General features: G+C 38.6%; 2 protein-coding genes across 3 annotated transcripts; one reads left to right on the plus strand and one right to left on the minus strand.

The window, feature by feature from the left end:
* On the plus strand, window positions 1-19,004 carry clpxb (caseinolytic mitochondrial matrix peptidase chaperone subunit Xb). The gene is made up of 15 exons (XM_079858698.1): window positions 1-1,061; window positions 1,332-1,400; window positions 3,207-3,361; window positions 3,446-3,566; window positions 5,981-6,132; window positions 6,326-6,485; window positions 10,767-10,808; window positions 11,609-11,785; window positions 12,336-12,500; window positions 13,979-14,067; window positions 16,109-16,273; window positions 16,350-16,652; window positions 16,733-16,825; window positions 16,903-17,009; window positions 18,150-19,004. Exons 2-15 carry the CDS (start codon window positions 1,346-1,348, stop codon window positions 18,220-18,222), a joined length of 1,857 nt encoding a protein of 618 aa, XP_079714824.1. The 5' UTR covers window positions 1-1,061; window positions 1,332-1,345; the 3' UTR covers window positions 18,223-19,004.
* Window positions 18,999-25,663, minus strand: spi1a (Spi-1 proto-oncogene a). Of its 2 annotated transcripts, none has more exons than XM_079858700.1 (5): window positions 25,364-25,663; window positions 25,047-25,137; window positions 24,646-24,818; window positions 21,813-21,966; window positions 18,999-20,590 (listed from the first exon to the last, which is right to left on the minus strand). In XM_079858700.1, exons 1-5 carry the CDS (start codon window positions 25,400-25,402, stop codon window positions 20,274-20,276), a joined length of 774 nt encoding a protein of 257 aa, XP_079714826.1. In that variant the 5' UTR covers window positions 25,403-25,663; the 3' UTR covers window positions 18,999-20,273. The 2 variants fall into 2 exon arrangements, with proteins under 2 accessions (XP_079714826.1, XP_079714825.1); XM_079858699.1 differs by having other exon boundaries at window positions 19,013-20,590; window positions 24,631-24,818; window positions 25,364-25,654.
* Window positions 25,664-26,340: the final 677 nt, after the last annotated feature.

The raw sequence follows: 26,340 nt of genomic DNA on the forward strand, positions 1-26,340 counted from the left end.
GACAAACAAAAAATATATTACACGTTTTTTTACATCGTTTGCAACGGTGCATAATCTAATTACGTAAAATACTTAATGTTAAGGTCTGAATGGAACCCATAGGCTACCCATGAGCATTAATACATAGAGGCAGCAAGAAGTACTTTAGAAACCAGCCTTTATTAATTGTTATTGCTGAGATGGGGTTTGGGGCTCAATTTCAATTTCAAACAATTTCAAAAAACTTTTCATACAATTTTTGTTTGTCTTGATGTAAGTAATCAACTCAGAAATTTTCATGGTGATATCTAAAGGTAAAAAATTTGACCCTATTCACGTAAGAAAATAATGAATTTGGGTCTTTTTCGAAACTTTCCCCTAATGGGATTCTTCGGGACTTTTTTTTGCTTAGGATATATTGAGGGTACAAAATCAGTTGAGTTTGCTTCTGTCACAATTTGTTCAAGGTTGACCCCCATTTTGGCTTAAAATGACTGAACTATTATTCAGGTGTGAAATAAACGGCGCTGTCACGTCGCGACTGTTACTTTTCTCAGCGCTGATCGCAGCGAACTAATCAGGATTGTTTGTGATTACATAAAAAAAAAAACACTTCGCAGATAGAGTGGATTCCCATTTGTTTATCAAATAAATATAAATCCCTTAAAAGCTATTTAAACGATTTCAAAACGATAGAATATAACAGCAAAACATGATTTGTTTTTCAAAACATTTGAATGCGTCTCAAAGGAGGATTGGTGTTTCTCAAGCGCCCCCTGGAGGACGTTTATGAACTTTCTGCCTCACAGGAAACAGCCAGGCTCAAGGCCCCGCCCCTTCGCGATCACGTGACACAAACAGACCTCTATCTGGCTATGTACGTCACGCTGACACACTTCATGACAGCAGAGGTTATATCACACTGATCAACTCCAAACTTCATCTAACATCTTTTATGAGACCCGCAGACACTGACATTGGCATGAAACTTCTTAAACCTTTCATTCTGCTCAGATCCTAGTGTCAGACTCGAGTCGTGAGAGAGAAGTCGTGTTTAGAGGAAACTCGGACAGTGAGTTCCAGTAAGTATGTCTGCCGTTAGCGCGTGTGTAGTTCAGCACTGTACTGTCTTAGCACTGCTTTCGGCATTAACGCTAGACATGTTGGTGTCAACTTTTCATTTAATAAAATATATGACACGTCGTGTAGTTATAGGCCTTGTAATGATTGAATGATAATTATATCTGACAGCACTTTGCCACTACTTTATATTTGTGGCATTATATAAGTACGTAATACTGTAACCTATGTGTGTAACGTTATTTAATTTAGACTCTTATTTTTCTCACCAGATCTGCTTTTAAATATGTCCTGTTCATGCAGACCTGCAGCGAGGGTGATTATAAAGTCAGTTCATAAAGGTGAGTCAACCATATATTTAACACTCAAACAAACAAACAAACAAAAAATCTGTTAAAGTAGGCTACATTTATCTTTGCCTCTGAAGCCCGACTAACAGTATTTAGTTCCCAGTTATTGACAACCAGGGTGTTTAAAAAAACAACACAAAAACACCTGCATGCAAAGTATTGTTGTAAAAAACAAAACCTAAACAATAACCAAATACAGATGTTCTAGGGACATCATGTGTTTACTTGACATAGATTGTCAAAACCTAGTGAGCTGCCTACCTAGCCAGCATTTTTGCTAACATAAAATCGACAGTTTAATACAGTAATATTTGCATAATAATTGTAATAATTAATGTAAATGTTCAGTTAAAAGCATTTTGCCAATCATATGCAGCATCGTATCCTGGTATTTTGGGGCATTACTGCGCTCCGTCATTCAATTCAAAGTATTTTTGAGCATTTTAACATTTTGCACCATAGTTGTACTCAAATATTCAATACAAACATTTGAATATCACTGACATGCTTAATTATTCATTTTGAACATTTAAAGGTATAGTGGAGGATCTTTCCGAATTTTAGATAAGACCCGCCCTCTCCACTTTTTGAAAAGTTTGATTGATTCACCAGAATGATTGACAATTAGGAGGACCAATAGTATGGGTGATCCACCCGGAAGTAAAAAATCCTCCGCTATACCTTTAAATAGTATGTGCTTTACATGCTTGAACATTCAGTCATTGGCATCCTCGAAAGTTGCCTATGATATCCACAAAGATGTCTAGATAGGCAGCTCTACATTTTGAAACACAGCCAACACAAGATAAATCAACAGACAGTGTATTAGTATTATTATTCTTTCATACATTCATTACGACTAATGTTTACATCACAGTATTGTAGTGTTTCTACTGTACAGTAGTGGTGTTTCTTAATAGGGTCTACTTTTATTGACTTTTTGTTGTTTTCACGATTGTTAGGCTATGTTTTTATGACCTTTGTCTGTGTCTGAGGTGATGGTTGTAGCATCAATAACATACAAGTACAAGATATTATAATGTTGTTTAAACTTGTGGTAGTTCGTGTGAAATAGAAATACAGTTTAGCATACTTTAAACAAAGAGTACTTGTTTTAGAAATAACATACAATCTGTGAACTAAATGTTTTGGATACTTACAATTAAATAAAAATGTATTATAGTTCAAATCTATATTAAATGCAGTTAGCTGAACTTAAGCGTTTTTGACCCACTTAAGATTGAAATATATAATTTCATAATTACTGTTATTTTCTTTAAAATATGGTTAAAGGACTGTAACCATGATTTAAAATTAGGGCTGTCAAACGATTAATCGCGATTAATCGCATCCAAAATAAAAGTTTGTTTTTACATAATACATGTGTGTGTACGGTGTATAATTATTTTCTATAATAGACATAAATTATGTAAACACAAACTTTTATTTTGGATGCGATTAATCACGATTAATCGTTTGACAGCCCTATTAAAAATGTATTTTAATGTAAAACTATTAATTTGACATTACAAAGTGCGATTTTTAAAAGACGAAGTCGAAGTTACGAAACACAGTCATGAAAGTACACTTAAGTGACCTTTTATTGCATTATTATTATATTATCTGTAAATACACTTTTAAATTTTGAAGTACTCTTCAAGTACACATTCAATGCAATTAAAGCACACTTCTTTTTCACAAGTGGTTGTATTTTCAGTGGCAAACTCTATAACAGGGAATACCATCAAGTGTAATCGAACTGATTTAATTGGTGTCTTCTGCATGTTTTCGTTGCAGGTTTCTCTCGTTCACATGTTCAGCTCTTCAGCCTCACTAGACCAGTGTGTGATGAAGTTCATCTACCTCTGTTCGTGCTCAACCGATCGTTTTCACAAACTGCAGTGTGTTTCGCCTCTAAAGAAAGCTCACCCAGAGATGGCGACGGCGGAAAGGTCATCATCTCATCGAGTTTTCTACATTTACGTGAATGTTTGTTGGATGTATAAAGTCTTCATAGCTACTGATGCTGTTTGCAGAAGGGCGTAACTGAGGCGGGTGGAAAGCGGGCGTCAGGCGGTGGGGGTGCAGGGAAGGGTGGCAGTCAGCTGAGGTGTCCCAAATGTGGAGATCCTTGTACACATGTGGAGACTTTAGTGTGTAAGTATCAAGTATTTGATGTGCATTATGTTTTAGTAATAACCATAGAAATAAAGTGCTAGATTACATATTAGCATTCACTTTCTTGTGCATTACAGTGTTGCCATTTTAAGGGCAGATCAATGACGGAAGGAATGAAACATCTAGTTTAAAACACATGTGCCATGTTCTAGAAATATCTGTTTGTTGCTTTTAAATGATTTTGTAAAAATATGAATGCCATTTTTAAGAAAAGTTAATGTTGTGTAACTATGAAGTAAAAAGTTATAACATTCTCTGTAATAACTATAATGGTAACATGCGTCTAATAATAGTAAACATCCCCCGCATACACAATTAGATAAAACATAGGCGATATTTTTCCCTTCAAGGCTGAGTCAGGACTTCACTGGAACAGAACATGAAGTCTACATCCACACAGAGCACTGCGATAAACTTCTACACATGAATCACTCTCATAGTTTAACATACAGTGACCAATGGTGATCATTACACATGCGGAGTATTCATGTGTTTATGAATACATGTAGTGTGTTATTGACCCTCATCACCTTATAGACACAGCTGTCTTGACATGTCTCTCATGCAGCTATCATGAGAACAGCAGAATAAAGTTCAGACTGACAATTCTCTTTCTAAAAAAATATAACTCTAATTAATTTGCTCATACAACCGAATTAATCAAATTACAAGTAAATATTTATTCTCTGTAAGCCGGGCTAAATGAGTAAACACTGTCACTGCATTCCTGACATGGGTCAGATCCTCAGTCACCTCTCAGATACCAAATACAGACATTGCTGTAAGAAATATCAGAATAGATGCACTGGTTTTAAGAAAACTAAGATTTCCAATTCATTACTGTATAAAATACAAGAAGAGGATTGTAAATCCTCCCCCTTCAGCTAGTTCACATAGAAACACAACTTACCATAAACAGCTTCGACAGAGCTTTATCATTGTCCCAAAGCAGACTTCTTACGTCAGCGCGTTTTGACCTTGTACTTGCTCACACCAATAATCTTCATTCTTTGTTCACCCTCGGCATCATACCGGTAATTTACTGGTAATGTTATAACTTCTCAAACTGGGAAATTACCAGAACTGATTTACAGATATTTTCTGAAAAGATGCTGTTCACGCATGATCAGTTAACGGTCATTTACCAGTATAGGCTGTACATGTGAAAGGGGCTATTAACTAACTACTTTTCTTTTTTTTTTTTTCATCATTGTGATTTCAGGATAGTTGAAACACCGTCACATTATCAACATTATTCTTACAATAAAATATAAAAATGTAGAATTTAAACCATGTCCAATATAGAATAGATGCATTCAAGTTGTTAAAAATGCAATTCATACGTAAAATGTGTCTTTTAATAAATGAAAAGATAGGAAAAAGAGTGAGAGTCGCATCATTGACCTGGATGTTTTATTTTTTGTAAAAACTAATGTGCTTTATCTCCACATGATGCCTAAAGTAAAATCTGGGTCCTGAAGCAAAGCCAATTGAAAACCAATGGCATATACAGTATAGATTATTATATGATATATGATATTAAAAGGTTAGTTCACCCAGAAATGAAAATTCTATCATTATTTACTCGTTAATTTCCCGTAAGACTTTTTTTTTTCACCTGTGGAACACAAATGAAGATCTTTTTGATGAGATTTCTGTCCCTCCATTGACAGCTACGCAACTGAAACTTTGCAGTTAATTCGGTTTAGTCCAAATTTTCTGGAGACACGATCACTTTATATGATGAACTGATTTAATTTAGGCTTTTATCCACATAAAAACACTGATTAGTGAACCTAAACAGAAGCTCAAACTAACTTCCATGACGCGCTAGAACAAACCCCTTGCTCAAGCGTGATGCGTAACACGAGAATGAACCTCATTGGTTCTTGCTGAAACTCAAACGTGATGTGTAACACGAGAATGAACCTCATTGGTTCTCATGTGTCAAGCAAACATGCTTTGAGCTTCTGTTTCGCACAACTGATGTGATGAATGTTTGTATGTGAATAACGGGCAAAAATAAATCTGTTCATCATATAAAGCGATCATGTCTCTTCAGAAAATTTGGACTAAACCGCTCAATTCAGGCGGATTAGTTCTACGATGTCTTTATGAATTTTTTTGAAGCGTCAAATTGGTAGTTGCATAACTGTCAATGGAGGGACAGAAAGCTCTCAGATTTCATTAAAAATATCTCAATTTGTGTTCTGAAGATGAACGAAAGTCTTACAAGTTTGGAACGACACGAGGTTGAACTAACCCTTTAACTGCTCAAACTATGTTAAATACAGAATGCAAATATTTCCAAATGGACCCTAGTATTCATGTCTATGCTAATCACTTGTGTTTTTACATTAACTGAATATCTGTCTTGTCTTTACTCCATACAGCCTCCACACGGTTTGTGAAATGTGAAAAGTGCCATCATTTCTTTGTGGTTCTGTCTGAGACTGACTCCAAGAAAGGTTTGAACAAGGAAGCAGAGAGCTCTGAGCATGTTAAATTTGCATTTGCTCAGAAACCCCCTCCGCCTCCTAAAAAGGTACGATTCCAACACACCATACACAGTGCTGTTATTATTATTGCATTAACTTAGTTCATTTTTGTGTAATTAAATCAACTTTTTGAAAGTAAACTTCTAAAAGCCAATCCTGTGACAGCAGTTCTGAGAATTGGAATCTTGGAAATGCAGTAAACAAATCTGACATGGGCTTCTTTTGTCTCAACGTCTTTAGATTTATGCCTACCTTGACAAATTTGTTGTTGGCCAGTCGTATGCCAAGAAAGTGTTGTCAGTTGCCGTCTATAATCATTACAAACGGATCAACAACAACCTCCCAGCAGCGGGCCGACAGCAAGCGGAAACAGAGAAACAGAGTTCCCTCTCTCCCAGAGGTTTGTATTTTATCATGATTTAGCATTTATTCATAAAATCAATATATAAATAATGCCAAAATGCCAAAATTGTTATTCATTGCTCATGATATTTAATGCATTGACTAATGGTAACAGATTGAATCTTTCTGTAAAATGTTATCACTAATTTTAGTCTTTTGACAGCAGTACGGGTCTTAAAATGTCTTAATTCACTCAAATTAAGATCTTAAAAGGGTCTTAAACCAGAGCAGGAAGTCTTAAATTAATTAAGTCATGGAATTAAATGTTGCATGCACTGCAAAAAAATGATATCTTCCTCAGTATTTTTGTCCTGTTTTCCAATGCAGACGTCTTTGATTCATTTAGTTGAGATACAAAAGTCTTGAAAAATGCAACAAAATTAAGTGAGTTTGAATTAAGTGAGTTTCCAAACATTCGTTCGGTATTTGCGCGGAAATTTTTTTTGCGTGCATTTCACCCTTTGTGTGATGTACTCAGGCATTGTGTGTCTGTGTATTTTGGGGGCGGAGCAATGAAGGGAGAGTGTGTTTCTTTGGGTTGATTTCGAATATCAACAGTTTCTCTCAGAAATCGCTTACTGCACCTTTAAGAATCTTTAGACATTTCAGCATCACAAGGTGGGCAGGAGTCCTCGGGAGATGATGATTCGGCTGTGCTGCCGCCTTCGGGCGTGCCAGCACTGTCCGAGTCAGATTCTGAGTTGACTGCCATGCTTTCCCGGGCAGCCGTGAACATCGGGCGCCGAGTAGAACCCTCCACCCTGTCCTGAGCGCTCGTGGCTGGACGATTGGTTTTTGGGTCTTAGCCTGCTCCCAATACCTTTCTTCCCGGAAGTGCATGAGGAGGTCACGAGGTCCTGGAAGGCACCATTGTCTTCCCGAAATTGCTCGGCGACCTTCTCCGCCTTTCCTCCCCTCGATGTTTGCAGCGATCGACCTGAAGGACGCCTAATTTAACTTCTCCATTCTTTCTCGACACAGACCGTTTCTGCGGTCGCTCGCATTGCTTCATATGAGACCGCTTCAGCTCTGGCAACAAGGCACGCTCCGAGTTCCAGTTACTCCGACCTGCTGTCAGACCTTCACCCCATGGACAAACCTCAGCTTTCTACGGGCCGGAGTGCCCTTAGAACGAGTTTCCAGGCATGTTGTTGTCTCAACAGATGCCTCCACCACGGGCTGGGGTGCCATCGAGTTGCTGCCTCAAGTTGCTGGCTGTACGTTTGGCTCTGCACCGCTTCTGTGCGTTGCTCAAGAACCAGCACGTACTAGTCCGCTTCGACAATACCGCGACAGTAGCGTACATCAAGGTGGTCTACGTTCCCGTCTTATGTCGCCCGCCACCTCTTCCTATGGAGTCAGAAGCATATGAGGTCGATTCGAGCCATTTATATCCCGGGAGACCTGAACCGTGCAGCCAATGAGCTCTCACGGTTTCAGCCTCTTCCTGGAGAAAGGAGACTCCATCCCCAGAAGGTTTAGCTGATTTGGGAACAGTTCGGCGACGCACAGATAGATCTGTTTGCCTCCCACGACTCTTCCCATTGCAGCCTGTTTTACTCCCTGACCTGCGGTGGTGGCTACCATCACTTCCGCTAGAGCATCGTCCACGAGACATGCCTACGCGTTGAAGTGGAATCTCTTCGTCACCTGGTGTTCTTCTCGCCGAGAAGACCCCAGAAAATGCCCGATCAGTGTCGTGCTTTCCTTCCTGCAAGATGGGTTGGAGTGAAGGCTCTCTCCCTCCACCCTCAAAGTGTATGTTGCCGCTATCGCCGCACATCTCGACGCAGTTGAAGGTAAGTGCGTAGGGAAGCACGACCTGGTCATCAGGTTCCTGAGAGGAGCGAGGAGACTAAATCCTCCTCGCTCTCCTCTTGTACCCTCTTAGGACCTCGCACTGGTTCTGTCCACCCCTGCAAAGTGCTCCCCTTGAGCCTTTGCAATCAGTCGAGCTTAAGTTCCTGTCAATGAAGACAGCGCTCCTGGTTGCATTTGCCTCCATCAAGAGGGTATGGGACCTGCAGGCATTTTCGGTTGCTGGAGTTCGGGCCGGCCTATTCTCACGTGATCCTGGGACCCCGGCCTGGATACGCGCCCATCACTCCTTTTCGAGACCATGTTCAAGCACTGCCCTTGGAGGAGGCAGACCCAGCCTTGGCACTGCTCTGTCCAGTACGCGCCCTCCGTGCTTACGTAGACATAATGCAGTGTTTCAGGACCTCAGACCAGCTGTTTGTCTGTAATGGTGGGAAGCTGAAGGGAAAGGCTCTCTCCAAGCAAAGGTTGTCTTCAAGACTAAAGACTGACAGAAGAGCACATGGTACACAGAAACAAACACAAATCAATTTGCATAATGTCCACCTGTCCTCCCTCATTACCTGCCATGTTTCCTTCCCTATGTATAATGCACGTCAAAAATAAATGATAGAAGAGCACATTGCAAACAAACCCGACAGAAGCCATGTGCTCACAAAACCACAAGGTACAGAAGAGCACATGGCAGACGAATATGCTCATCTGTCATGTGCCCAAACAGAAAACAAGACACAAGAGAGAAGTGCAGGGAGCATGGATGTCAGAACCCCGACACCGAAACCAAGATTAGACAGAAGTGTCAGGATCCAGACACCCTGCCCCAAACACTCAAGACACATACATAAGAGCGCATGGCCCCAAACGCTCAGCGCACGGCCCCAAAACCATGCGCTCACACAAACATGAGACACATGCGTGCCAGGATCTTTTTGATCTAAAAAGTAAAACAGATCTACAGTAAAAACTGAAATATTGTGAAATACTATTAAAATTTTAAATAAATGATTTCTATTTAAATTTATTCCTGTGATCAAAGCTGAATTTTCAGCATCATTACTCCAGTCTTCAGTGTCACATGATCCTTCAGAAATCATTCTAATATGATGATTTGATGATCAAGAAACATTTATCATCATTATCATCAATGTTGAAAACAGTTGTGCTGCTTCATATTTTGTGGAAACCATAATAAAAAAAATATTTTTAGGATTCTTTGATGAATTGAAAGCTCAAGAAGCATTTATTTATTTGATTGTTTCAGTTTTGCTTTAAATTATTTTGTTTTGGCTTGTTTATAGTTAAGCTACTTATATATGTTTTATTCTTGTTCCGTTCTAAATACCGTTACATTTAAAGGATTTCATGGTCTATGTTCATGGTGTTTATAATGTTTGTAGTTAGCCTGACTACGTCAGACTTCGTACTTCCGCTCAATTTCAGTTCGCTTCTGTACTCAGTCTGAGATAGCGACCGATCTTCCCGTTTTCCTCCGGCCTCAAAACAGCCGGCCAATCAACGAACAGAGGGCGGGCTGAGAGCCATGACGTAGACGCTGATTGTACCGTGGATGCGTAAATTTACTTCACATAATCTGCAAAAGTCGCGCACAGCCATGTTCACTCCGGTATTTCGCTCGATGGTTTTGTTTTGGCATCATACATGTGTTTACAGTGGAAGTTAGATGCGGCTGAGCATGCGTATAACAGACGTCATAACCAAATGTTATGTGATTGGCTTACGGGTGACCAAAACGGGCTTACGGGTGACCCCCCCCCCCCCCCCCCCCCCTGCGAGAAAGAAAACGCTTTTCAATTATGCCCTTCCAGACTCTGTCTACGAAGCAAAGCGAAGTAGCAGAGTTTGGTATTACCAGGCTAGTTTGTAGTAGGCCTACATTATAACATTTATTTACCAGTATTATTTCTTAATGCAATAAAATGCCACTTATATGTGACTTACCTGGTTTTTTTTTTTTTTTCTTAAAAACAAACTAAAATATTTGTAGGGGATTTTTTAAGCATGCAGCAAATGATAGTAGGCTATTAATTTGTTAAAACTCTTGCTGTCGGTTAACCGGTTAATCAGCATCTTTGTGTATATAGCTAGATCAAAATAGTGCAGAATCAACTTTGCATCAAGGATCTGCCAGTGCATCATCAAAAGCGGTTGTTAAGAAAAGTGCTGAGCTGAATTTTTGTGCCATCTAGTGGCTTAAAGGAGAATAAAGTCAAATGCACCTTTGGCCCAGTTGTATTTTTATGCTTGGCTTGACTTGTTTGAATGTAAATGGTTGTACGCCTATATATGGGTCGCGTCAATTAAAAAAAATAAAAAAAGGGTTGCTTTTAAAAAAGTTTGACAACCACTGTTCTATGCTGTCACAGTTTGACCTTTCCCCTTCTGTTACTGTTACACAACTCATTTTGTGGCATTAGTAATTTGACTGTCCTTCTCTCTGTAGAATTAGAGATCAGAAGGCGTGAAGATGAATACCGGTTTACAAGTAAGTGATTGTTTAATGTACTTCACTTTTACATAAAATAACGTATCAGAGGAAACACCTTTTGTATTGGTTTGTTACACAAACATTATAAGACACAACATGACTTTTATGTTTATGTACACATATCAGCCATCTGTGAACAATACAGGCCACTTCAGGATCAGTTGGGCTCATCGCTCACCTCCATAAAGTTAGATAAAGTGTTTCAGTGTCCTAGTTACTGTCTGAGCTTGGCCAGGACATGGTCTCTGCCCATTCCGATGTCACACATTATTTATAGCATGGAGATGGGCCAGTAGGAGGGCTCCCAGTCTGGCTCATACTGGACACGCTCTGGAAACTAGGCCAGTCTGATGACGTCATTATGGTTTGAGTAAGAGTGACAGCTAGCCTAAGATCCTGAGATATGTGTCAGCTCAGGTATAAAAGTGACTTATTTATCAAAAATAGATTCTAAATTAAAATCTTTGTTAAAGCAATAGTTTTCCCATTATTAATAATGATCTTTTTTTTTTTCTTCCATAAAATACAATTAGATATTTTGTGAAATGTCACACAAAAAAAAATACTCTTAAAAAAAATAGCACATTCCATACTTGACCAAAAGTAGAACTTTGAGGAAACAAAATCTCAGCCACATCTGTGTTTGGTTATTTCATATTTTTAGAGAGATGTAGCCCACAGGAGTTCAGCGTTGACAGCAGAATTCCTGTGGAGTCATGTTGCTTTTCTGTGTTTAAATAAACTACACATGCTTTACTGGATTGAGATGAAGTGAAGTGGTGGCGCTGTTCTTTCAGAGCTGCTTCAGATCGCTGGCATCAGTCCCCATGGCAACGCTCTGGGTGCATCGGTTCAGCAGCAGACCAATCAGCAAGCTCCTCAAGACAAAAGGGGCGGGGATGTGCTTGACTCCACCCACACTGATATCAAACTGGAGAAAAGCAATGTTGTGCTGCTGGGACCTACTGGATCAGGTTAGTACAGGTTTTCCACATAACACTTTATTGCACCATCTTGTGGACATTTCTTTACAATAATTGGTGCATAGCCTCTTGTAGACAACCCTAAGGATAAGGAAGGAGGACCTGCCATTTACAATTTAAATTAACAGCTGCCTGAACTTGATTGACTATATTAATAAATATTTATCCAATTTATATTTTACTGTGAACCTCATGAAAATACCAAGGATTTTCCACAAATATGAAAATGTTTCGAAGCATTAATGAACATTTTCATGTTGAAAAATGAAAAGAAATTTATACCATTAAGATTTTTTTCCCCCCGTTCTATATTTTTATGACAGTTAATCTAACTTCCGGTCATATTTTCATTACCGTAACAGAATATAAAATGTTATTTAAATTGTATTCATGGTAATATTTTTGTACTAAAGTTAATTATAATTATAATCTGTGCCATGTCTGAATAAAAAAATCAAATGAATGAAATTTGCTCATTTTGATGTTTATTGAAGCTTGAAATTGTGTTAATCCTTTCGTGATATTGTTCACATTGAACCAGGTAAAACCCTGCTGGCTCAGACTCTGGCTAAATGCTTGGATGTGCCCTTCGCCATCTGCGATTGCACCACCCTGACCCAGGCGGGATATGTAGGCGAGGACATCGAATCTGTCATTGCCAAACTTCTGCAGGATGCCAACTACTCTGTTGAGAAAGCCCAGCAAGGTCAGACTCTCACACTTCATCTTAACACCTCAACATGACACCGTTTTCAACTAAAAACTTTGTAATGCGTTTGGCCGTTCATTTACACCAGTGGTTCCCAAGCTTTTTAGAGTGGCGAACCCCCTGAGGCATTTATCATCCTTCTCGAACCCCCTCTCTTCCACTTACTCTGCAGTCACGCTTTTTCCATTAATGGACAATATTTTCCCCCTTAAATAGATTTTCAGGTGCTTTTTTTTACCTTTATAAGGCAAATTTTTCTAATTTCTAATTAAATGTATGTCATGTTTTGTCAAATTTATTAATATTAAGCAATAAATTAAATTAAATAATTTCAATCAAATGAAATCAGTATCAAAAAAAGCCATCTTTGCATTGCAGTGGCACAAGCTGCATCTAGATGTCTTCAAACACTGTTTGATGCTGCTCAGAGGTGGCATGAATGCAGTTACAATGCCATGAATAATGTTTTAGATATTGTTTTAAAGTCCCCCTGTAATAAATCATTTTTCCTTGAAAAAAAATCTTCATGCCTTAAAATATCTTGAATGTAACTCGACACCCATGCCTCATTTAGTATGCGCGGTTCTATGAATATGCAAATGAGCCCCGCCTCCACTCACTCACTCCAGCTCAGAGATCCACTGGTTGACGATCACACGTTGATCTGATCTGCTGTGTGGATGCAGTCGGTTTTGATGAGGTCATTTGATTGTCATGTTTTTACGGCACTATAATATTCCCAATTTTATACTAGATGTGGCATTTTGCCTGTTAGAAATACATGCTTGGTTTTAATGTTATTTAAAGATGGACCTCAAATATCCCAGTTTGGGAACCACTTGTTTACACAACCACAGCGTTTTGTAAGCCTGAAAATGCACACTTTTTAAAACGGGCTTCAAAGTGCATGTTTTTTTAAAACAGAATTGTTATTGTCTTTTTGTAAATTACAAAAACGTGAATTTGTGGAAACGGTGACTTCATGCACATGCATGTTACGTGTTCAGTTTATAGGCGTGTAGTGTTTCTTTATAAAGTAACATCAACTACTGGCCTGGCATGAATAATACAGAGTTTTTAGTCATTTTCGTGAATCCTTGTCAGTAAATCATAACTGATTTATTTGGTGTGCATTAGAGAAGGTATTTAAAAAATGTGTGCCATAAAATGTTTTACTGTAGTAACGAATGGAGCTGAAGATGGCCAGACTGATTGCGTACTTTTATAACACTGTACATTTATGTTCTGCATTCCAATGAAGCAAGCACACTAAAATAATGCCACCCAACTATATAAAAACTCAATTTAATAAGCAATGACACATTTTTTCATTATGAGGAACAGAAGTTGACTAATATAAAACAGCTCCATGCTTGACCTTTAAACATTTCACTGAAACATTTTGATTCCTCTTTCTCTTTTTAGAGTTAGAAATGAACCCTTGTCTGTGATTTGTCGTTCGCGTTCTCTTGCAGGCATAGTGTTCCTGGATGAGGTGGATAAGATCGGCAGTGTGCCTGGAATTCATCAGCTGAGAGATGTCGGGGGGGAAGGAGTTCAGCAGGTACGTGATTATATTTCAACCACATTCATCTCTCCCAAAGCTGTATGATGCCGTCACTGCCAGTTACTGGCCTACTGAACTACTTCACACTGCTGTAAATCTCTTATCAGAGTCACTGTCTGAACGAACGTCAGGAATGTTGCGTATACATAAATTAATGTATTTTGTTTTACAACTACTGATAAATAAGTAGTGCACTAAAATGGTGCAATTTTAGTTATTGGTTAACTCATCATCACATTATGTAAATGTAATCTAAAGAGCTACGAGCAAAATAAACAACAGACATTTTTGTTGGTCAGTTGGATTTCTCTTCCATATAGAGCTGGTAAGTCCCGCCCCCTCCGCTACCCCCGCTGGACCTCTAGGTTGAAAAATCGTCAATGCAAGTGAATGGGAGAAAATAATTATTTTCTGGTCCCGTTTGAATTGTGCCATGAATGTGACCATATGTTGTCTGTGAATTTTTTATATAACTTTTCATGTGAAGAATGCTACAATTTAGCGGGTAGAAGTTTGATACGGTTAGACTTTGTGTGAGAGCACTTTGTGGACTACAACTCTTCGCTGCTTTCGACGCGTTTGAAACGTCACCACCACTCGCACACGGACACTAGCTCACGGATCCCGCTAAACATGGGTGTCTTTGGTGCACTTCACCGCCTTCTTTCAGGGAGAGGACAAAATCGTTGAGGTTGGTGAAAACCACGAGTAAGTCAACTTTATGGGGTGACGTCACATAGGCGACATGTAGTCTTTCTCGTTATGTCTTTTCCACAACTGCTAGCTGAAGAATCATACCATATACTGTCAAACTCGTAACATGAAAGATTATATAAAAAATTCACAGACAACATATGTTCACATTCATGGCACAATTCAAACGGGACCAGAAAATAATTATTTTCTCCCGTTCACTTGCATTGACGATTTTTCAACCTAGAGGTCCAGCGGGGTTTTACGGAAGGGGTATCTTGAGATGGAGCATCTCAGTTGGTCTTAGTTGCTCGACTGTTTTTTTTTTTTTTTTTATTACCTTGAAATGTGTTCTAGAGATCGTTTTTTGTTCCAAGGAGCTCAGACCATCCTGAGCTGCGATATTGAGGTTTCTGTAAATGTGCATATAACAAATTTGTCATGGGCAATGACACAAAAACGCCCATTGTGGTTAAACAAAGAAAGTAAAAAAAGGGGTTTTCCAATACCAATACCAACTTTATCATTTTTGGACCATTTTAGATGGGCTGGTCCTAAACACTTTTAGTGTGGACAGAAAAATTACATGTTTCTGGAAACGTGTTACATTGTGCCTGGTTAGCGAACATTGTACATTACTGGGTTTAATATGAAAATTAACATAAAAAAATTAAATGATCAATAATAAAGGGGGCTGCTCTCTCACTGGAATCTGACAGATCCAGACAATGTGGGAAACTTATATCAAACAGTGAAATGAGCTTAAGAAGTGTGACTGGGTTCATTCAGGATCAGATGTACCGTAGCATATTTGTTAAAGTTAATTGCACATACCAGGTGGTCTGATAAGTAGTCAAGGTAATGAAACACTATCTCCTCGGTTAATTGCTGACCTACTTACTAAATAATGGTATTGTGTTGAATTGTCTTGTCTAGGTTGAGTTGCATCCAGGGCAAGATTCCATCAAGTCAAGATTTGTTGATACACATACACTGGTTGAGAGGCAACAATAAGTTAAGCTAAAAAGCTTGGAAAACAGTGTGTCTTAATGAATGGTCCCAATAGTATTGTGTGTATTGACAAAAAAGAAGCGGACCAAGAACTGAACCTTGAGGTACCTCGGTGGCCTACTGTAGCTGATGTGACCTCGAAGGACTGACCTGTGAAGTAGGACACAAACCAGCAAAGAGTAATTCCTGTGATGTCCAATGCAGAATAGGATAGACAGAAGAATCTAGTAATTCACTGTGCCACAAGCAACAGAAAGGCCTAGCGGGATCATATTTCCTGTACTGTGTAATTCCTGTGATTATTGTCGATGTTGAAGTTTGTGTGTGTCTGCAGGGTTTGCTGAAACTGCTTGAGGGAACGGTCATTAGTGTCCCAGAGAAGAACAGCAGGAAGTTGAGAGGAGAGACCGTGCAAGTGGACACAACCAACATCCTGTTTGTGGCATCGGGAGCTTTCAACGGGCTGGACCGAATCATCAGCCGGAGGAAGAATGAAAAGGTGACTTTTCTACAGTACAATTATTTGCAGGTTGTTTGACTCTCAGTGTGTTATAGTTTCTTCTTGTGCCCTACAGTATCTTGGTTTTGGGACGCCCTCTAACATGGGCAAAGGACGTAGAGCTGCAGCAGCTGCAGATCTGGCCAACAGTTCAGGGAATGAAGTGGACGCAATGGCCGAGATTGAGGAAAAGGACCGGCTCCTGCGGCACGTTGAAGCACGGGACCTCATCGAGTTCGGCATGATCCCAGAGTTTGTGGGCCGTCTGCCTGTGGTGGTCCCACTGCACAGTCTGGACGAGGAGATGCTGGTGCAGATTCTTACCGAGCCTCGTAACGCAGTGGTCCCTCAATATCAGGCCCTCTTCAGTATGGATAAAGTATGTATATCACACACGTGACATTATGGGCACTTTCAAATCTAGTTATTTATCTTCTGGTTTTATGATTTTTTTGCCAGTGTGAGCTGAATGTAACCCCAGATGCATTAAGGGCAATTGCCCGTTATGCACTGGAACGGAAGACAGGAGCCAGGGGTCTCCGCTCCATCATGGTAAACAGCAGAAAACATTAATCTAGTTATGAATGTTCTTCTAGTGTCTCTGATGTGTGTATTCTCTGGTCCTTCAGGAGAAGCTCTTGCTGGAGCCCATGTTTGAGGTGCCTCAGTCTGACATCATTGCTGTGGAGCTGACTAAGGAGGTGGTCCAGGGAAAGTGTGAACCACGCTACATAAGGTACAGCAAAATGTTTTTAAAACGAAGTGCCATTTTAATTCGTCTTGTTAATCACTACACTAACATTTACTATAAAAGGAATATTTCACCCAAACATTCCTATCAATGTTCCATGAAAAAATCCAGCAATGAATGACTAGTAGAGTAGGGCTGCCCCTTAATAGTCCATATTACGCGAGAAGAGGCTTCGTTGACCAAAATTCTATTAGTCAGTTAGTCACAGGAAAAAAAGTCACGCAGTCCGTGAGGGACAGATCGTTAACGGCGGGTCCTTGTGGTAATTACAGTATTTCGGGCAAAGAATCCAAACGTTCGCCTATTATACATCGACCTCAAATATGGATTATCATCTGAAACATGTAAGTAACTTGGCCGTTCGCTCTAACGTTAACCTAGATAAGTGTGCGCTATTATTAGGTGCATATCCAGGTGTTTGTGCGGAGTGAGGAAGCTGAAGTATAGCGCACTTACTGCATGACATGGAGTGCTTTAAAACCAACCAATTCAAATCGAACACGAATTATGAAATCCGTATGAAAGGTGCATTTCTCTCTAAAGGTCCACTCTACAGCGGAGATGGTGAGTCAGCATCGCCAACTTCATCTTTTCTGCCGACACTGACTCAGAATACACTAGTTTATTCATAAATAATTTAAATGTCTCCTTGCTATTTTTTCCAACACATTCATAATCATTACTTTTGCTGGTGCTTTCCGGCAAGGTTTAGGCGTGCGCTTGAGTGCGTAATAGGATATATATGGTTTACTATTCCCCCCAGTATACATTTAAGTAATTAAATTCATATAAACGTGAGATTAGTCGACTAAAGGCTTAAATGAAGGACGACTAGTCGACTAGAACATCTTTAATCGGGGGCAGCCCTACTTATGAGCCTTTTTTTTTTTTCAGTTGTATTCCTTTTAGTTCTTCAAATCACTTTGATCTGTAACTTCCATAATTCATTCATTCATCCACAAAACTGAAGCATGAACAAACTATGAGTGATTCTGTTATTTGGCAACTCTAAAAGTCTTTTGACTCTTAAATATTTCATTTTAGAAGCCAATGGCCCCATAGTCAGTTTTCGATAGTCAGTATGTGCAAAATAAACGTTGATTTTTTTGTGTATTTGTAATCCAGAGCTCCCAAAGAAGCAGAGGAAGAGTTTGAGGAAGACAACTGGATCAGGCATGCTGACGCCGCCAACAACTGAATATGAATTGCTTCAACATCATGTCATTATTGCTCAAGACCGCAAAATGCCATCATTATGGAATCCTTCCAGCCGGACCTACAGTAAACAGAGAGCAGTGTTTGTAGATTTTTAAATGACAGCACAATGATAACCAGTTTAAAGAACATGTATTACCATTTAATATGGTGCATTTAATACCCTAAAGAGGAAAGATATGAAAGTGTCATTTAAAATAAAATAAAAATACACTAACATAGTAGAGCTCTAGCTTATTTTCAATCTCTGGTGATCTGTCTAAAGAATTATTATGTTAATTGGTGATTTTCTTTTTTTTTTCTTGCTTTTTGTTGGTGTGTGAACATTCTAATGGAAGTGTGCTGATTATGTGAAATTTCAAAATGTTGAATTTTTGTATTTTTGATGCACAATACAGCCATGACATTGGTCTTGTTTCAGCAGGACACACTCTAGCTCAGTGATATCGCACATGTGATTTTCGTGTGCCTCTGTTTTATCCATGACGTTCAGTTCTACAGCACAAGCCTCTGTGTATAGTGTTACGTACATCTAGTTTTTAGGTTTTTCCATTTTGAGACTACTGTTAACTTAATAACTGAACAAAAACAATGTGATAATAAACTTGACAGAAGTTGCACACGTTTTCTATGCAGTCGGTCTGTGGTAGTCATTTTTCATTTTCTGTTGCTGTGGTTTCTTTGTGCTATATATTGTGTACTCAAATCCCATTTTGGTTTCTGTTGAACTCTTTGGAAAACAAATCAAAAGACAGTTCTATCATTCTCTGGTTTCTCTTTTGTTCTCATTTTTCTGCCCACCATTTATTTCCACTTTAATAACAGAAACCAAATCCTTCGAGATGACAACTGCAGCATGCATTTTTGAGTGATGAAAATAACATTGGAAATACCCTAAAGAGCAATGAAAAAACAAGTTCTGTAAATTCATTTGTTTTTGTTTATGAGGCATTCATATCATCATCATTCATTGTCCCCAGGGTGGCAGCATAGAGCAACATCACTAGTATTATGTTTTGGGGGATTGCCAATTCGAATAATAAAGTAATTCAAAGTTTAGTTAATAGTAGAAATTGTATTACCATGAACATAGGCTTAAAAATACATCATATTATTATCATGAGACAGGCTGAATAGGAAAACTGCATGTATTAACAAAACAAAAAAAGGTTGCATGGTTGTCATGCTGTACTTGTCAAATTAATGTTTTTTATGTAATTACACTGTGATAATGCTATTAAGTATGTAATTACACAAATAATAGCAAATAATGCTCCTTAAATTGTTGTAAGTCCCTAGAATCGTTCCTATCTTTCACAACATTAACTGTTTTGCTATAACAAATACAACAAGAAACCCAGTAGGAAGTAAATAAGCAGACTTCCAGGTTAATTTATTTAGAAGTGTGATACCGTCACATAATATAAAGAAAAACATTTTTTAATAAGCGTAAAATAAGTTAAGGCTTTAGTTATTTATGTGGATGAAGCAAATGGGAGTCAACCTACAAGAAACTGTCAAAATAGCGGAATACATTGAAATGTCCTGCAGGATAACATGTTAAATCCATCTAAATTACTTTAAACAGCATTTAAAAAAATAAGTATTAATTTTTTTTTTTTGTGCAGTTTTTATGACTATATTAATTGAGAGAATATTTGGATTTTTTTTTAATCCATTTGTCACATCACTGGACTATTGAAATGTATAGTGAAGTAATTATGAAGAATTCTGAAATCAAAAAGCTGATTTAAAGAGGTTTAAAGGAAAAAACAGTGACCAGTTACGGCATCAAAACCTGCAAGCATGTACTCGTTCCCTTATACACATATATAAACTTTAAGCTAAAAAAAATGTTGCAAAATAACGTCATTTGTCCATTGGTCAGCTACCCAAATATTACACATCCCTACATTTTACATATCCCTGAGATTACAATTTTGACTGCAGAACAGTGACAGGAGAGAATTGGAGAATAGTGACATTGTAGGTAAGAGACACTGGATGTATAGGAAATGTTTTGTGTCCAGAGTGTCAGTGATGATACTGCCTCCTATCCACGGTCATCCTCCTCATCACGTCGCTGCTGAACTGGTACGTAAGTTTCTTCTTGACCTTTTTGACCTCGCCGGTCTTGCCGTAGTTGCGCAGGGCCCTGGCCATCTTCTGGTAGGTCATTCTCTTGCGGTTGCCCTTCTGCTGACCCCAGCGGCCGGCGAGTGTCTCCTTGTGTTTGGAGGAGAACTGAAAGATGCCTCGCTCTCTGTCCACCCACCAGATGCAGTCCCGCATGTCTCCGTCCTGCAGGAGGTCCAGGAGGAACTGATAGAGACGCACTTTCCGTTTGTTTCCTGTAGAAAATGACTCATTTTAAAGTCTGGATGGCACACAATCCCTTTGGCTTCCCTTTTGATACGAATTTCTTTTCAAACACAATTTTTAAAAGGGATGTTGTGGGTTAAGTACACTATGAGATCTGTAGATAGCATTAGTGAACTGCTGTTAATTACCATATAAATGTGCGTACAATAATGTTTATGGGGAAAGATATTCTGGAGTGTTTAAAAGTAGAAACCTGGTATTTTGGTAATGTTCTTACAGTATATTAAAGGGATAGTTCACCCTTCCCAAATCCAAAAATTATCCCTCGATTTACTCACCCTCAAGCCATCCTAGGTGTATATAACTATCTTCTTTCAGACGAACACAGTTGGAGATATATTTAAAAAATTTCCTGGCTCTTCCAAGCTTTATAATGGTAGTGAATGGCGGTGCTGATTTTGAAGTCTAAAAAAGCGCATCCATCCATCATAAAAGTAATCCATGCGACTCCAGGGGTTAATAAAGGCCTTCTGAAGCGAAGCGATGCAATGTGCAAGAAAAATATCCATATGTAAAACTTTATAAACTAAAATAACTAGCTTCCGGCAGACGGCCTACGCAAGTCGACTTACGCCACAAGAGTAAAACTTGACGTTGTATGACGTAGGATGTAGGAGTAGCGTAAGCTTAGACGCCTCTCGCGGTTCAAACAAACAGGGCTGGGCAACAAACTCAAGCTCCTCCCACATTTCTCTGTAAAAATTCTCGTTTTAGACTTCTAATTCGTGACTGGTGTTTTGTTTTGTTGGTGTTCTGCGCTTCCGCGTTCATCAATGCATCAGATCAAGGGTCTTCCACCGTAAATCGATGCGTACGGTCGTCTGCCGGAAGTTAGTTATTTTAGTTTATAAAGTTTTACATATGGATATTTTTCTTGCACATTGCATCGCTTCGCTTCAGAAGGCCTTTATTAACCCCTGGAGTCGCATGGATTACTTTTATGATGGATGGATGCACTTTTTTAGACTTCAAAATCAGCACCGCCATTCACTACCATTATAAAGCTTGGAAGAGCCAGGATATTTTTTAATATAACTCCGATTGTGTTCATCTGAAAAAAGAAAGTCATATACACCTTGGATGGCTTGAGGGAGAGTAAATCATGGGGTAAATCAAGTCGAGACCAGAAGAGGGTTGAGTCCGAGACAAGACCATAAAAACCTCACGTTGGACTGGGGCTCGAGAGCTCACCTGATAGAGTGCTGGAGGTGCACGGATGTCCATCGTGGTCCTCCTCTCCTTCTGACACCTCAAAGGGTGGACTGCGTCCCCCGGGGTCCTCCTCATCAGTACTGCAGTGGGGGAGCGGGGACCGCGGGTACAGTGTGTGGGGGACGTACGTATACTGTAGAAACACGCCAACAATCATTAGTCCTACCTCCATATGAAGATTATCATGCTGACCATGGCACAACTCACAAAATCAAAGCAATCAATGACCAACTCAAGAGAAAACATGATTTTTAATAAAAAAGCATGAACCTGCAACCCTAAAACTAACCCTCAGTGGGGCGTGAGTAGGTCATACGAAAACATGTGAATGAGATTGTACGAATTCATATATATTTCTCAACAATTAGCGGAAAAAAAAAAAAAATTTGTCATGAGACTCATTTCATTGGATAAAGGAAAATATAAAGCAAAATGTCTGACAAATGCAAATGATCAAGCAATGTTTTTTTCTGACAAGTTTATCAAATGTACATTCCCACACTTATTTCTGAGCAGAAAATGCTGGTTTAGCATAATCTTATATTAGTGGTACCAAATACTCGGAAACCACAGAATTGCTTTACATTGAAAGAGGAAGTGGAAAAACTCAGTGTCAACAGAAAGGGACACACAATGATGTGGTCCCACATTTACAAATCAAGTGCACATCACGTTTTGCTTCCAAATCATCCCGGAGAGCCACAAAGTTTCAATTCTATCAGCAGAATCCTACCAAACAAACACATATCGGTAAACTTTTCATATGGCCTGTTTATTATTTAGCTATGTTCGTAATCATAGGGGTGTATCTAAAATGAAAGTTTACTCTTATTTTAAACTCGTTTAAAGAGATGTAATACCTGTTATCCATTCATCTGATTGAAAGTTGCCCTCCTTTAGCTCTCAAATCTCATTCAAAAATGCCGTGCTTAAATGCATTGAGGCAAGGGGTAAAGTTTTGACTGGTTAGCATGATCAAGTTAAGTTAGTGCCTACTGTTAGATGTCGCAACTAGCAAAAAAACAAACTAACAAACAAAACATTGGTCTCCATTGTTGGATGTTCAGATGTGACCTTGTTTATTGATGAAATGGATCACAAATATTTGATATGCTTTGCCAGAGAGCTGTATTTGTGCAGGGCAAGTTCGGTAATGGCGGACTTCAGCCATCATATAATCAGGACGCCATTTTACTGTGGACCATAAGCCTCGTGGTGTTACGGCTCTGCTGATTGGCTCAAAATATATATTTCTGGAACTGGAACCTCGCAAAAAAAAAGATATATAAAAAAAAAAAAAAATTATAGTAAGTGGCTTTAAGTACAATGTACTTACACTGAAATAATTTGATACAATGGACTTATTGTGAACATACATGTTTTTACATTGTACTTATATTTTGAAAAAACCTACATGTAATTACAGCTGTAATTAATTTACGTAATTACACTGTTGACCCTTCCCTTACACCTTAACCCATCCTTTTACCCATCCATACCACCACACCTGTCCCTACAACCTGAACACACTTATTTTTCGATGTAAGTACATAGTACTTAAAGCCACTTAATATAAAGTGGGACCAAAAATGACAATTATCTCGATTCACTCTGCGTGTGATCTACTGACGACGAGCAAATTAAAGAACACATCGTTTCCATTAATGACCAACACAATCTACCAAGACCAGCGCAAATCAGCGACATGATTGTTTTGGGAGATAAATAATGGCACAAATACCAGTAAACTCACGAGCGCAAGCCTTAGTAAATCACCTTGCATGATTCATTTAAGTTTTCTCCTCCCATACATTTTGCGTCTGAAAGGGAAACTCCTACAAATGCAAATGCTATAAGATCAGCCGCAAAAATAACCCTGTTACAGCGCTAATTTTTGCAATGGATGCAGGCGGTGTAGACATGATGTTAGAGTTAGGAGTATTTGTTTCAGTGTTATAGGCAGTCATCACTGTGATTGACAGGACTAATAACTGGCACTAACTGGTTTTAAACAACAACAGAAGCTAATTTGTATGGATTAGCCCAATTTTATGAGGCTTTTATTGTGTGTTTTTGTCATTTTTGGAGCTTCACAACACCTAATTCACTTTTGTTTTATGGAGAAGAGCAGCTGGGATATTCTGCTAAACATCTCCATTTATATACTTTGTCGAACAAGGACAATAATTTTTCTTTACAGTAATTGTACTGTATGTTTGTGACCTGCTCTTGGTCAGACATTTACATTCAAATGGCTTATTTTACTAAATCAAATTCAAAACTCCTAGTTTGCAGTAAACTCAGAGGCTGTCATTAGTTGAGGTTTGACTGTGATTGTGTTTAGCGAACGGTGTGTGTGTGTCTGTGTGTGTGTGTGTGTCGTTGTGTAGCAGCAACAGTCTTTAGTCAGGAAAGACCGTGTTGAGCAATCAGTCTGTCTCCTCCACTCACATCCTGTCCATCTCTCTTTCTTTTCCTTTATCATTTCTTTCTCTCAGACCTTTTCACTGATTGCAGTACTCTATTTGTTACTAAATTATTATTAATGATTAATAATAAAAAGGAATATTCATTTTTTAATTTTTAGTAAAGAGTAAAATAGACACACTTCTAATGTTTTTCTTATTTTACTGAATTTAATATTTGTCTTCATTTTTATTGTGTTGAGAGGCCACAGTTAATAGAGTCAACACACTAAAATCTATATTTACCTAGCAACAACAAACCATCTGGAAAACAGAACAATTTCAGTACATATAAGATTAAAATAAATAAGTAAATATAAGAGATGTTATACCATTATGACACTAACCTGTGGAGGAATCACAGGTAGAAGTGTTCCCATCCCTGCGTCCACAGACGGGTGGAAGGACTCCACGTCTCCATAGCGGTATGTGGTGGGATGAAGCTCAGTGAAATGGTTTCCTTGAGGCGGCTCAAATTCACTGTGATGAGCGTGAACACTTGTGTAGTCCCAGCCACTTTCTTCCATCAGAAACAGCAAGGGAGAACAAAACTGAGCTCAAAGTTCACTTCAAAACTGTTTCTTTTGATTGTTTTTCTGCTGTGGAATGACTTGTTTTGTATCAGTATCAGTGACCAACAAACCAGTTCTGGATATTTAGCACCTCAGACAGAGAACCAGTGGGAAATGACGAGGACCATCACACTATGAGATAACAAGAATCAAAAATGAATATTAAAAAAACTCACCGGGATGAGTCTCAGGGTCAGTACTGAGATATGGGTAGAAGTCATATATCGGCCGGGCGTCATGGTCATACGGAATTATTTCTTCAGACAACTGAAAAAAAAAAAAAGCTTTTTCTTTCACTTTTTTATTTTTACCCGTTTAAAATTAGTTACAAATTTACTAAATGTTCTCCAAATTCGACTTCTATAATTATACTATGCACAACTTAATTACATTAAAAAAAAAGATAACATTTTACTTTAACAAAAGTTTTTTTAGTTTTGCCTGGAAATGTTTAAATTGGAAAGAGAAAGAGAAGACAATCTCATATACTTACAGGAGAAATAACACAGCTTTCCATTCTGTAATGCAACATGAAGCCCTTCAATCATACAACTTCTTTTGTGGTGTCTATCTCACAGTTTCACACTTATTTACAGAATATTGCATAACGTGGAAATTACTTCACAAGAGCGCTGTACTGTGGTATCTCTTTTCAAATGGGCAAATCTTGTTTTTAAACTCTTCTGCCTTCAGCTTCACTGTCCTGATGTAAAAAAAGACTAAATTTCCTGTATCGCCCATGAGCGATTAGCCTGACTTTACTGACAGATCTGGCCTCTGATAGGTCAAATGTGGCGATGACTCGTGATTTTTACTTTGTGACACTCTCAAGGGATATTAACCAATCATGATCCAGTTGATGGGATGGCCTTATATGCATCTCCACCTTCTCTTAGATTATTAATTTCTTATAATTATTATTTGTTATTAGAAAGAGTTGGCAGATGATGCATTTGACCAAAAATGTTCATTTTAGAAAGATTATTGAATGAACTGAATGAGGCAGGCCTTCATTAAACGGCATCTACTATAAAATAGATTTTTTAACTATTTTCATTGCTTCAGATTTTTTTAAGGTCTCACTCATGGATTATATTCAACAGTTTTGCACCACTGTGCTAATAAATTACATTGAGTTGTATTTGTAATGACTAGCATGAGCAATAGTCTGGCCAATGGAAAACCCAGAGTTAGGTGAACAGACCGTGATGTTGTGGCCTTGAGTCAGTCAATCTGAGGGACATTTTTTACATGTGCTATTGTCTGAGAATCATAAACTTCAGCGTTTGGCCAAAGTGAAGTTCCGAGAGAACTTTGTTCCCTTTTTAATCAAAGCATTGTACTGTTATCGGAGGTTTTGAGGAAGCAACTACTATTGCAGCAGAGACAAATGCATTATTCTGTGTTTGACTTGATTTTCATATGCTAAACTCGGTTGACATTAGGTGATTGTTTTGAAAGGGGAAAATC

This window comes from Squalius cephalus (assembly GCF_949319135.1).
Source record: "Squalius cephalus genome assembly, chromosome: 23".
Lineage (NCBI taxonomy): Eukaryota > Metazoa > Chordata > Actinopteri > Cypriniformes > Leuciscidae > Squalius > Squalius cephalus.